This window comes from Cryptomeria japonica, chromosome 9, assembly GCF_030272615.1.
Source record: "Cryptomeria japonica chromosome 9, Sugi_1.0, whole genome shotgun sequence".
In the NCBI taxonomy this organism is placed as follows: Eukaryota; Viridiplantae; Streptophyta; class Pinopsida; order Cupressales; family Cupressaceae; genus Cryptomeria; species Cryptomeria japonica.
In genome coordinates this window covers 375,822,412-375,836,788 of record NC_081413.1, presented here as the reverse complement: position 1 = coordinate 375,836,788, position 14,377 = coordinate 375,822,412, and the positions used below count along the sequence as shown (strand labels likewise).

At 35.4% G+C, this 14,377-nt stretch overlaps 1 protein-coding gene across 2 annotated transcripts in view; it reads right to left on the bottom strand.

Annotated features, from left to right (window-relative positions):
* The window catches only part of LOC131072564 (multisite-specific tRNA:(cytosine-C(5))-methyltransferase trm4b), a 248,177-nt gene that overhangs the window by 151,159 nt on the left and 82,641 nt on the right, over positions 1–14,377 (bottom strand). For both annotated transcript variants that reach the window (XM_058008759.2, XM_058008751.2), the window contains exons 5-6: positions 7,373–7,439; positions 7,182–7,230 (exon numbers count right to left, since the gene is read on the bottom strand). In XM_058008759.2, the coding sequence (XP_057864742.2) occupies positions 7,182–7,230; positions 7,373–7,439 (116 nt within the window). The remainder of the gene's footprint in view (positions 1–7,181; positions 7,231–7,372; positions 7,440–14,377) is intronic.

The window sequence follows — 14,377 nt, the reverse complement described above, 5'->3', positions numbered from 1 at the left end:
TGACCAAATCTGACTGAGGCTACGTCCAATCAGTGAAGAAATGGGAGTTTTTGTTCCCAATTTCCTGTGTATACGTGCAGATCTAAATTTGCAAATTTGCTTCCACAAGAATTGATAAAAAATGAAATCAAGAATTGCAAAAATGAATGCCAAATGCTTCTTTTATGAGCTCCAACCCTAATCAAACCCCTTCTTGGCATCAATAGAAGATTCCAAAGGAATCTTTTCCCTTCATAAGCTATACCCAGCATGAGGGTCAGCTCATCATAACAAATTTGACCACCTTTTAAAATGTTATAATCTCCTAGGGGGGCATGCAAGGTGATTTATTATAAAGTTCTCATTAAAACATCTTTTAAAATGAACTTTTTCTATTTTTTAGAAAAAGTAACTTTATAACATAATATTATAAAGTTTCCTTAAGAAAGCTCACCAAGGCTATAAATTGTATAAGTGTAAGCCTCCCTTGGCTAGCCAAACATCTCCAAGCAGTGAACTTCACCTACGGAGATGGCTAACAGGTGGATCTTAGCATCTAGATGGCGAATCAAGGAAGTGGGGACATTACAAAGAATACTTTCCAAACAAGACTAGGCAAAACTTGGTAGACCCAATTTTGACTCAAACTTAGTGACTCAGAAAAAACAAGGCAAACTTAAAGTACGTGTTAAAGCTTGCCAAGTCTTTGCAAGACTCGCCATAACTCACCCAAAATTCAATAAAACCCAGCTAGGCAAGTTAATGTGTGATTTACTCAGCTGCAAGAATAACTCATAGTTACTAGTGAGAATCAAGTACTTAGTTTTGAAACTATAACCTTAGGGCCTTAAGTATATTTCTTTGGTTGCTTTTGTGGTTAACTCAAACAAAAACTTTTGGTATAATCATCGAAAAGAATATTTTAATCCCCATGCTAGAAATCATATAAAAGGACATTTCTTCACTTTACTATTGAACAAGGAATTCTTCAATGTCTTAAAAACATTCTGCAAACATACATCATAACAGTCTAAAGACCCATTTAATAGTACCTCATAATTCTCATGCTGATCTTGTAGCAATTTAATACTCTCCATCCAATTTTTTGGGTTACGATATAGCCTTAGGAATAATTTCAAAACTCGTGACTCAGCAAACCTTGGCAGACCCAATTTCAAGTCAGACTCAGCAACATCGAAAAAACTAGGCAACCTTGGAAGTACTTTCCAAAATTCACCAAGGCTCACTAACGTTCAGCTAGAGAAGCTAATCTGTGATTTAGTCAGCTGCAAAAATAACTTGCATGTACTCACAAGAGGTGAGTACTCCGTTAGATTTGAAACTATCCACTTCAGTATCTTACATTGGTTGTTTTTCTGGTTAAATCAAGCAAAGGCTTTTGTTATATAATCAAAAGACCTCAAAACATGATTCCAAGTGATGTAATCCTACGTCATTATAACACTCAATTTCATCCAATAACTTTGCCTTGGTTATACAGAGTTTCAATGTGGCAGAAAGTTACACAATTCAAGGTGCGAACATAAGAAAGGTACCAACTTAGGACTTGACTATATGAAAATCTATCCAGTGCAATATGATATTTAGAAATTCATGAGAAAACATGCAAGCCACATTCCAGAATTAGGTATAAGTATAGATTGTTATATTAGGAATATCAAATAACATTCATCTCGGGTTTTTCAAACGGTTTTATGCTCCTATTGTAGGCCTTAAAAAGGCAATGCATTAACTCTATACAGTAGATAATCTTGATCATAGAGTTAATATTTCTGTTATCTGGAAGCATGCCTCTCAAGGATTTGTATGTGTACTACATGAGAGTACAAATCTCCAATATCACTAAAAGATGCTTAAGTAGACATTTGTTGATATTTCCTTCACATCTCCTCATATTTCCTAGCATCTCTTTTAATTGCTGTCCAAAAATGTCACTCAAAACAAAACAAATTATTAATAATTCTAAAAACACAAAGTCTCCACTAAAAACAAAACAAAACACAAAAATGAACTTACAAAACTTGCTTCCCAATAATGTAATCCTCTAGTAGAGTGTCACAAGATGGCAGAAATAGAAATGTAAGAGTAACATTGAAAAGTATTGAGGACAAGAACAAAATTTTGAGGAACAAAAGGTTTCTCAAAGGTACACGATTCTTCATAGATGAAGATTTAACCCCTTTACAATTAAAAGAGAGAAGAAAAGAGTTGGAAAAAGTTGTAGCAGCAAGGAGTGCAGGTAATGAAGCATGAATGTATAGAGGGAAAGCTCTGTTCAGCAACAAAACAGCACAGAGTAAATAAGAAGGCAGGGCCCCCCGTGCACATCTCTCAATGGTAAGCTGGAATTGTAGAGGTTACCCTTGGAGGAGAGGGCCCGGTTGAGGGCCCATAGTGGAGGGGATGGACGTGATTGTCCTCCTTGAAACACATGAGCATAAAGGATGTAACGTCCCTGATTTTGAAGGATATGTGAAGGTATCAATATGGAATGAGCTAACTGAAAGTGGGAAATGCCATGGAAGAGTAACAATCTTAGTAAGAGATTCTTGGGAAAGAATTATACACATGGAAAAGGAGGATCCAAATTAACAGTACATATGGACAAAAATAGAGGATAAAAAGTCTTCAATCTATCTTGCAGCATGCTACTTTGCTCCTTATGGCTGAAAATTCTATAAGAAGAGGAAAATAGACAAAGTGGACCTTATGAAGCCCCGGAAAAAGATATATCAGCATATAACCACAAAGGTCAAATCATCTTAATTGGAGACTTTAATGCTAGAACAGCTAATAAACAGTCTCTTTGTCTTAATATAGAGGGAATAGGGCACAATCCTTTATGGTTAGAGGAACAAGGGAGTCAAAAATGGGAGAGAATGTCTCAAGATGAAAAAGGAGCTATCACACATTATGGGGGAGAATTACTAGGAGTTTGCAGCTTGTATGATCTTATTATATGCAACGGTTTAAAGGCTTGGTCGAGTTAAGAGAACATTACATGTCACACTTACAATGGACAAAGTGTAGTAGACTATGTTATAAGCTCAAAGAAGCTTGTGACAAGCGTAATAGATATAGAAGGGAAGGACTGTCCCATAGAAATGAAATCAGATCACAACCCAATATATATAAAAATTAGCATGCAAAAAGAAAATCAACACCAAAAGAAGATGCAACAAATAGAAAAGAAAGAGGTCACTAAAGGGACTATCCTCTTGACACATGAAAACCAAGAAATCTTTCGAACAATGCTCAAAAAATAGCTGCATGCTGAGGGAGCCAATGGGCTGGTCAATTCAAACAAGGAAATGATAGGCAAAGTCAAGTTGACCTCTATAATCCTCAGGGCTCTCAGCTCATGCAAAAGGACTAGACCTAAAAGGGGCAGCAAGAATAGCTTCCCCACAAACCCATGGTATGATGAAGAATTCAAGGCAGCAAAGAAATGGTCAAAATACAAGGTAATAACAAGGAATATAAAAAACTAGTGAGAATGAAAAAAGAGGATCACTTGCAAACAAGGAGAATAGAGTTGATTAAGCTTCAGAAGCACAACCCAAGAGGTTTTTGGAAAGAGTTGCATCAAAGAGACACAGGCAAAGAAAATAATATCACGGATCTTCAATGGCTAGAATATGCAAAGCAGCTATATGAGAGAAATCAGGACAAAGATACCTCCCTAACAAGCAGATCAAGAATTAAACTCTTCTCTTCATACAATAAATAAGAAGAATCAAAAAGCTTGTTGTGGTTGAAGCTCGAGACATAGATGGCATACAAGCAAAACATCTAAGATGGGGATTAGAAATCCTCACGCCTCACATCAAAAGAATGGAGTCATCCAAAATGGATTTCCAACAAATTGGTCAACTAGTGTTGTCATCCCTTGCTCAAATGTGGTGACATAAATAACCCCTTAAGTTTCCACACTATAATGATCAATCCTCTCTTCAGTAAACTTTTTGGGAGCATGATTGAAAGACAAATCAGTATTTGGGCTGAAAAGGAGGAAAAGAGAGCAAAGGAGCAAGCGGGCTTCAGGTCAAAGCACTCTACCATTGATCATTGCATCACTCTCAGACATTTGATTGAGAAGGTATGGGATATACAGGGAGCGGAAGTCTTTTGCTGTTTTGTTGATTTCAAAAAAGCTTTTGATACAATACCCAAAAGCAAATTGTGAAGCAAAATGGAAGAGTTGAAAATTCTAGTACAATATAGAACTCCTGTTCATAGATTGTATGAACAAGTCTAGGCTAAGATACGAACCAAACAAGGATTATCACAATGCTTCAGAAGTGACATTCGGGTCAAGCAGGGCTGCCCATTATCTCCTACCCTATTTGGTTTATACATTGACAAGTTAGAGGAATGGATAGACAAGTTTGGTGGCAGAGGAGCTCATTTGACCAATTATGTTATAAAGCCGCTTTTCTATGCTGATGATCTTATTTTAATGGCAAAAACAGCTCCAGATTTGAAGGAACACTTGAAGGCTCTAGCACATTTTTGTCATTAGGTGGGGATGCAAGTGAACACTAGTAAAACTAAGCTCATGATCTTTACCTTTAAGAGAAAGAAGGTCCACAGAGAATTTGTTTTTGAGGGCAACCTCTTACAAATGGTCAATAAATATAAATACCTTGGCCTAGACTTCCACAATAAACTCAGCTTGGAAACATGTAGAGCAAAGAGGATCCAAGGGGTTTGGAAAGCCTTATACTCACTTCAAAATAGATGTAGAAGAGCTGAACTATGGGATTGGAAAACTAAGAAAACTCTTTCAGGGCTTCTTGTGGTTCCGGTTGTATTGTACGTATGTGAGGTATGGGGCAGCAACACTTCAACGAGACAATGGAGACAAATAGAGAGATTACAAAAACATTTAATTACGACTAGCTTCAAGATTAAGTCATCTATCCCATACGAGACTGTCCTAGCAGACGCAGGGGCTTTCCCTATTGAGGCATCAGCTATGTTCTGGCTGCTAAGTTACTTAAGGAGGTTAGAAAACATGGAGATACATCGCTGGCCGAAATTGGCAACAGGAGAAAAGCTAGATAGAAGGAAGAGCACATGGATGAAACAAAACATTAAGTGGATGAATAAATGGGATATTAATCTAAAAGATTGCCCAAATAACAATGGAGAAATAAAGAAATATGTGCAGGAAAAATTCAAAGAAAGCATGTGGGCAGGTCAAATAGGGAGGAAAAAGGAATACTATATAAAACATTTCAATCCCACACATGACCATACAGAAAAGAACTACACAAGAATGGACATAAAGTGGAAGGCAAAAATGTTATTTGCTTAGATAAGGACCAGCTCACATCAACTCAGATGCAAAACAGGGAGATGGATGATACCCAAAGAGGAATGGGAAGATAGAAGATGTAAATATTGCACTCAAGTGGTGGTGGAGACAGAATGGCATCACATCATGGAGTGTCCAGCTTACAATGACATTTGGATCAACTATGTTGACACACTAAACGTAAGCACCTTGAGTAATCTATTTGACGAAGAAAAGATAACAAGTATTCCAAATTTCCCAATCAAAATACATAGAAGGAGATCCAGGTTGCAAAAGGAGAAAGAGGTCTAACAGTCACAGTGTTTCATCCAGGTTTGTTTGGGTTTTGCGTGATTTTTTGCTATCTATCCGTGGTTCCCATAGGCTGTTTGGCCTCATGGACGTTATTAAAAACATTCATTCATTCATTCTAGACTAAAATTTCTCAAAACATACTTCCCAATGATATGATTCTCATGTCATTATGATGTCCACTTTTGTTCAATATATTTCCCTTAGTTATATGAAGCTTCAGTTTAACAAGAAGTGAGACACAAATATAGTGCAAATGAATCAAAGATCCAAATTTAGCATCCAAGTCAAACTATCTGCACGATACAAAAATGTACTTCCAACTTTATATACAAATATGTAAACAACATCACAATTAGGTGCAAGTCTAGGCAGTGTTATAGTAAGAAAATCAATAACATGGATTTTGGGTTTTTGAAATGGTTTTAAGGTTGTATTGTGGCTTCAAAATGCATTTATTCTATGCGGTACAGTCTTGATTATAGGGTTGCTATCTTTGTTGGCTGGAAACATGCCTCTGTAGGACAGCACAATTGCCATATATAAGTGCACATATTAGCATTGGAGACAAATCTAGAGACTTGCCAAGACACTTCTTGATATCTCCTAACATCTGTTGACATTTCGTCACATCTATTACGGTTACCTTCCAAACATCCCATTCAAAAGATTACAAAAAAGATATCTAAATCTCCAGCCAACAGAATTAAAATGGTCGAACAAAAATTAAAGACAAAAAATCAGACCTGAGGCATTCTAATTGATATTTGTTGTCATAACCATACATTTGAGAATATATATATATATATATATATATAGTTGATTTTAAAATTTAGTTTTTCCATTGTCTAGGGCACAATTATTCATTGACTTGATAGTAGCATTCATAGAAATTGATAAAAATGATTGTAATGATGGTAAGGGTGGCTTTTAAGTATCAGATGCTGTCCACTACATTATTAAATTATTTATTTCTTGATTATACACATACATTTTTAACAACATTATGATTAAACCAAACAAATTATGCCCATGGAAGACATTTGACATGGGATGGTATTCTGAGCACATTCAATGAGGATACAAGTCCATGTTGGCCATGTAAATGCCCAACCCAAGGAAAATTAGTACTTATGTGCTTGAGTATGTATGTGATTGCTTCCTCCATGATTTATACATGAACATAGACACATATATCCAGCCTCATAACAAAACATTTTAAAGATTGCATATCATTACTGAATCTACAACCATACCCATACGCATACATGGGTATGTATTTGATGGCCCTGCTGATTATTTGTTCTACATTGATAGAAAAAGTCTTCAACTATGTTATACTATAAATGAATGGCTACTCTAATAATATTACATTCTTCACCCATATCAAAAGTGACAAAAATCTTCTTGTGAATTACTATCACTATCCATCTCTACTCCCCTCATCAACAGAGATTAGAGAAAAATAGCTATCTGTTTCAATTTCTATGATCTTTTTATGTGTGGATGGGTATGGGTGTGTATGCATATGCACCACGCACATGTGTTTATGAGATAGAAACAGACTTACTGTCAAGAACATAGTGATTCGATTGTAAATCCAAAAAAAGGGCTGGTACCTGTATCATATAAGTCTGAAACTTAATCCATAGCACACAAATCATAAAAATAATATATTTGAGAATATATGCATATTTGAGTATACTTTTTTTTATAATAGCACACTTCCATAGAAACACAAAAACATTTTTTTAACTTTACCATGCTTACAGCCTCCTGCCGAGTTATATTCCCGATTTCATTCTCTTGCTTCAAGAATTCATGAATTCTGATCAAGTATAAATTAGAAAATGTCAAGAACAATAGCAACTCCTTGAGATTGGATAATGAAAATTAAACCAGGAGATAATGGCAGCTAAGACTAAGAAAAGATATACATAAGATATGTTGCAAACTTGGATGATCTATAGTTTCAAAGCAGGTTTTCATTTTGTTATATCAGTGTATTAATATGTGATACAGAACTAACTACTCAATCGAGCTCATTCCTACAACATCAATGAATATAAAATGCATGGAAGAAAAGATCTGCCTCTACATATTGATGCATATGAAAGTTGAAACCATGATAGGAATATATATTCCTCTATAAATCATGTCTCCAAATTCATGCTTCTCTACATGCCACACACAACAAAGTAGTTTACAGGTTTTTTAATTTCCTTATTGCACAATCAAAATAGAAATTCATAACACATAAAATTGAGGCTAAAAAATCATTTGTCAAGATTATTGGCCATTAAATGTACCAAATAACAAATTTTATAAGACATAAATTTGTCCCCAGCCAATGGAGAATTATGATACCATAACTATAATTATATATTATTCTGAAGGTGGTAACTATTGCTTGTATATATTAAAAGAATCCCCTGAATATTTGCATAATAGATGCCTTCCTGTATAGTAATAATCAATTCATCTATTCATAGATATGTGTAAAAATTATTTATTTCTATCCAGCAGTTTGAGAGTCCAATGACCCAATAATACCATTTCTTCTGCAAAAATATTTCTATAACTACTGCATGTTGAGCTCTAAAATCTCTACCAGCTGTAAAAGTCTGCAAGTAGGACTTAAGTCCAGAAAATTATCACATGAAAAATTTGAAACGTGGCATAGTTTAGAATATTGTTAATATAACTAGTATTAGAGTCAGGTTGTTGCGCTACCTTTTGTGACGTAATCACACATTGCCCCATTGCAAATGGAGACCCCCTAGTTTTTTGCTTTTTAGGGTTGTGTCTTAGCGTTTAGGGTTTTTTGTCTTCAATTTCTCGCCCCTGCGAATGAGTCAAGTTTTGTGAAATTTGGATGAGTCATCTAAGTCAAAAAGTGAAGGAACAGTCGAAGGAATGTTTTAATGCTACGCATATGCTCAAAAGGGCTGAAGGAGTAAAATCGCAATTTCTCAAGGTTAATTCTGACAACTTCCTATTTTTTAGGAAATTTGATTTTTTCTAAATTTAGGAAGTATAGTTTTTAGCATTTTGGGGCTAATCTGGGAACCTGCTTTTTCGGTTTGCTTTTTTCTAAAAATAGAAAGTTGTTTTTTCTCAAAATAGAAAGTTGCTTTTTGCTTTTTCAGGGTCACAAGTGGTCATCGAGTCAAGAGAAATGCCAAGTCAGGACAATTCATCCAAAACAAACCAATTGTGAAATAGTTTTCGAATTCAGAAGATGTATTCCTAACAAGCTAAGTTGAAGATCTCAAAAAAATGGCCAAGTCCGAAACCAAAGTCAAGAAATTCCTTGTTCAAATCATGAAGGTCACCTGGAAAGAGGAAAATTTTCAATTGGAGACCAAGGCAAGTGAAAAACTTCCCAATCCTATCATGAAGTCCGCCCAAGAAGGGGTAATAAAGGTGATTAAGTATAGGCGCTTGGAAGAGGAAAGATTGAAAATTTTGGTTAAGTATAAAAATTTCCTAATCAAACCTCAAGTCCATCCATGCCATGGTCAAAAGTTCCTTGGCTAGCATCAAAGTCCACCTAGGCAAAATGTTCCAAAAAAAATTTTTGAAAAAAATGAAAATTTCCAAAAAAAAAAAAGTTAAGAGTACAAGGAGAAATTCGCCCAACTCATGAAAGGAAAGAGTTTGAACTTGGCTAAATTGAAAAGGAAATAAAGCAAAAAAGTTTCTAGAAGAGAAGCTTCCAAGGGAAAAAAAAACAAAAGGAATTGCCAATAAGCTTTAAAATTTAAAAAAACAATAAAACAGGGAAAGTTCAATTTGAAGGCCAAATTGTGACCAAGTTCATTGCCTTTAAAAATTCAAAAAAAACAAAAAAATAAAACAATTCAAAGAAGGAATTCCAATTTCCTATAAGTATACCGCCTTGGCCTTTCATTATTCACACTTCTTTATAGGAATTCGAACTTTCTTAGTCTCTCCAAGTTTTTCTTAGGCAATTTAGGAGTTTTATTGCAGGTTTCAAGAGGAATTCAAGTCGTTCATCAGCAATCTTTCAGATCTTCCTCCATTTGTTGTAGGTCTGCAGTGCTTCTAGGACAGAATTCTGACATTGTGGATTCCTAATTTCTTCTTTTCTGTCTAATTTTTCCAAATTTTGAGTTCCATCCACAGAATAGGGCTGCTTCTCGTAATTTCATAAAAATCAGACCTTGTTTTATAAAATTAGGATTATTTCATGTCTGATTTTAAGTTTTGAAGTCAAATCAGACCAAATTTCGTGATTTCCAAGTACATTCTCAGTCTGATTTCAATTTCTGGGGTTTGTGTTAGGTCTGATTTTGATTTTCACAACTGAATTTAATTGGATTTCCACTTTACAGAGTTCAAATCAGACCATATTTCATGATTTCCAAGTTTATTTTGGGTCTGATTTTGGATTTCCAGAAAATTTATAAAGTCTGATCAGACCTAATTTCAATGTTTGAGTCTGATTTTAAATCTTGGAAAATTTCTGAGTTTGATTTTATGTTTCCAGGATGATCAAAGCATCTGATTATGTTCAAATCAGACTAAATTTCAAGATGTTCATAATATCTGAGTCTGATTTCAAGTTTTCAAAGCATTCCTAGACCTGGTTTTCGATTCAAAGTTCAAAATGAGACCTAAATTTCGCTTTGTCAATCCAGCTCTGATTTTTGTTTCTCAGACCATACTTGGTCTCTTTTTAGCTCTAATTTCGAAAGTTTGATCACAAAATGAGAGTTATTCTTTCAAAATTTGTCAAGATAACATCAAGCTTATTTTGTGTAACTTAGAAATTTGAGTAACTTAGAAATTTTTCAAATTTTCAGGTACTTGATGTCAGCTCAGGAAAAGATTTCCAAAAAGATGAAGATGAAACAAAGGAGCTGGTTGGGAAGATGATTCCACAACGCATGGAAGGACAGCATTCACGCTTCAAGCTGAAATCCAAGGACGAATGGGACAAAGAAGAAGGACTCACACTTCATCAAGACATTCGAGAAAGTTAAGTCATCCAAGGATGAAAAGCTCTACATCGACCTTCCAAGTCCAAGGCAAGGAATTTCAGAAGAGTTAATCATTCTAGGGTATGCTTCGTCACATGATACAATTGGAGCAATGTTGAGTATCACAAGATATTACCTATGGGGAATCAAATCTGCAAGGCAAGCTAAGGTGGCATCCCATTCATCAATCAGCCAATCCAAGGTTTCCAAGTCAAACACGTCCAGATGCAATGAACCAAACTCAACAAGCGGCTCCTATTTTCTCATCGGCTATTGAAAGTGTTGTAATTTTCTCATTAGCCAAAATGACTTTTTTTGCAAATAACCCTAATAAGGGTTTTATCTATTAATCGTGGCCGTTGTTCTTGGATCAATATGGGTCATTGCTTTATAATGAAGTGCCTATATAAGCCACCCTCCTCTCATTTGTAAAGGGGGAGATTTCTAAGAAATTATTGTAATAATACTTCTCAAGTGCTAAGACATAATTCATTGTTCAACTATTGGTGAATTTTTGCCTACTTTTGCAAGTTAGCATGGTTTCCTAGCTCTCCATAGAATAGATTTCATTTTAAGTCGTTAGATTGAATGAAGGATCTGATAGAGATTGCTAAATATGGAATAATGTGTCCATACTTTTGATAATTGGATGATTTTCAGTTATCGTGCAAAGTTAGCCTAAACCAGAAACAGAAACTTCACTTTTATCGCTATATTCATTGTTCAAGATGTTGGTGAATATGAATGATATGAAAATCTTTTGATTTCCTTAGAAGATTGCACCGTTCTTGTATAGTTGTTGAATTTGGCGAAGCAAGGATTGGTTTTGGATTCCACTTTTGCAATTTTCGTCTCCCAAATTCATAGGATTAGCTTCGGATTAGACTTAGCTTCCTAAACCCTCATCCTTTTGCCTCTTTTTTCAGGTCTAGATAGAAGTAAGATTGAAGTTGAACTTATTGAAAATCATTCCTAAAAAAAAGAAGAAAGTTACAAATGTCGGCAATCAACAGAATCCTTTGATTGATTCACTCCTCGAACAATTACGTATGTCCCCCTTGAGATTACCAGCATATCACAACGAACCAACTAAGACTATCTACATGAATCTGGAACCTTGGAGTCGTCTTTGTGATCACACAGTTCGTTTGTTTAACACATAGAAGATTTTGATCAAGAGAGAATAGGATATCTCTGGGTATTTTATTCTGAGTTGCACATGCATAAAAAGCACACCAACACTTCCCTATGAATTTATACGTGTGAGGGGTCGTATTAAGGGCCCCAAAAAAGTTTTGGCTGGAAAATTAGGCAATACAATGTCTTTTATTATGGTAACTACATTGTTTAAAATATTTAACTAAAATCTTAATGTAAAAATTTCAATAGCTAACGTTTACAAGTACTATTGACTGGTGTAAACAATGTAATTATTTAGGCGAATCTCTTGAAAGAAAACCCTTAGCATCTATATGATAGATTCCCTATTGTATTTTTTTAAACTAGTAAAATGAGGGTTCACATTGAGGCACTCACACATAGATCAGCCAGATTTGGCCAAGCAAAAAGGAACCCATGTGATAAACCATGTTAACTCCTAGGTGTCTGCTTCAACGTGACAATTTTGTTGTGTATATATTATGTTTTGTTATTTAGATTTTGTATAAGGAATCTTTTTAGTGCGAATTCAGATTTGTGGTTAGGGCCTTCTTAAATGGGTGTAAAATGTATATGTGAATTTAACCCATTTGGGAAAGTACCTTTGGATGGGGTAACATTTTGGGTTTGATTTTATGGGTGACTCAAGTCAACCCTCTTCTCTTCCCAAGTTATGTGCAAATGACTACTTTGGTGTAGACTTCATTTCACCATCCCTTGCCCATGTGAGTGCACATGGGAGGCATGGGCTGGCATTTATGTTCGTACAAAAATGGTTGCATGGGCAAGTGGGAGCTTATGTTAAAACCTTGTTCAAACATTGGCATCAAAACTCAAAGAAAAACATTTGAAAACTATCCCAAAACCTCCAATCAGCAAACGTCGGAATCAGAAAAAGTTAGCTCAGATTTGGTTGGGGATCTTTCAGCATATAAATAAATTTAATTAAAATTTAATTAAGTTAATAAAATGGTCATAAGACATGGAATGAAAAGTTGCGACTCCCTGAAACATGAGATATAAAAGGGAGAAAAGAACTTCATTTGAGAGGGGGATAATTTGGGAATCAGAAGTGCAGATCTGATTGTGAAAGGTTGTGTCCCTTTCAAAGGGCAGAAATAATGAAGACTTGCACTCTTTCAAAGGGTGCTAATGGTGAAAGGGTGTGTCCCTTGCCAAAAGGCATACAGGATGAAGAAATGTGACCTGTCCCTCACATTGAGAGATATAAAAGGAAAGGATCAAAAGCATCCAGTGACATCACCATTGATTAGATCAGATCAGATCAGAATTATTATTGGTGGTATGCATGGGGATGTGCTTAATATATGACGCCTGATAATGTTCCTACGTTACCTAGGGACGCATCCCCGGTGTTCTTTTCAGCCGTACTCGTCCCAAGGACAGGGGATTCCTAAGGGACGTCCCCGTAAATTCTGCATATTGACGGTGAATATTGACAATGAATTCTATAAGCAATTTGGTTTTGACTCTCAAGTCAACTCAAATTTGGCATAAGAACTCTATTAGTTCTTATATGTTAAGGTTCTATAATGTATATGTGCATGCTTTATCCATGTTTTCATATGAATATTTTAAATTTCCCTATAAATTTTAATTTTCCCTTTTTTATATTGCCATACCCTAGCCATTCCCAAAATTGGCAAAAAAAATCACCATCCCAGAAACGCATACCCCTGTACCTTGCTGTCCCCATCCCAGAAACTCGGGATAACATAGTAATGTTCTTATGCGGAATTAGATAGTACTATTAGTATAGACTGCAATATGTATGACAGTCATATTTAATTACATATGTTTTCATAATACATGATAAGTTGGTATACTCATAACCTATTCCTTGATCTTCTGCTAGTGCCTATGGAGGATGGGCTAGATTTGTGCTAAGGGAGAGGCAGTCTAATTCCAACCAATTAGGTGGTCTCGATATGAGGTACGGATCAGTATCTCGTAAACCTTGAGGGAGTAGTCCCGAGATGGGGTAAGGGCCTACATCCGTAAACCTTCAAGGAGCCTGTTGTAGTTTGGTTTCTCAGCACCCTAGTAACATAAATACCCCTTCCTCCCTTAGGGTTAGGTAGTAACAAGGTTAGATCATAATATAGAGGGCTATGAATTATAAAATGTGGAATTAATTGAAAAAAGCATAATAACTTGATAATGCATTCCGTAATGAATGATAATTGTTGAAAACATGACAGCTTCCAAGTAGGGGCCATCACAATTGGTATTCGAGCTTTGATCCTGCCATACTACAGGGTAAAAAGGAATCAAGGAATCATTCTAGTCAATAGAAATGAATCTAACAATATGTGTATTTGTGTATATGGTCTATGTTTGCATATATTCATGTGTATTCTCTCTGTTTTTATGTGTATGCTCCATTTTTTGTTCATACCTGATATGTTTCCAGCATGTTTATTCCATGTGTGTTTCCAAAGCCATTTCATATTGGAAGTCATTTTGAACACTCCCTGATCATTGCTTGAGGACAAGCAATCTTGGGTGGAGCGGATTGTAATGTCCCCACTTTGAAATATAATTTAATAATAAATAATAATAATAAATTTTAAAATACAAA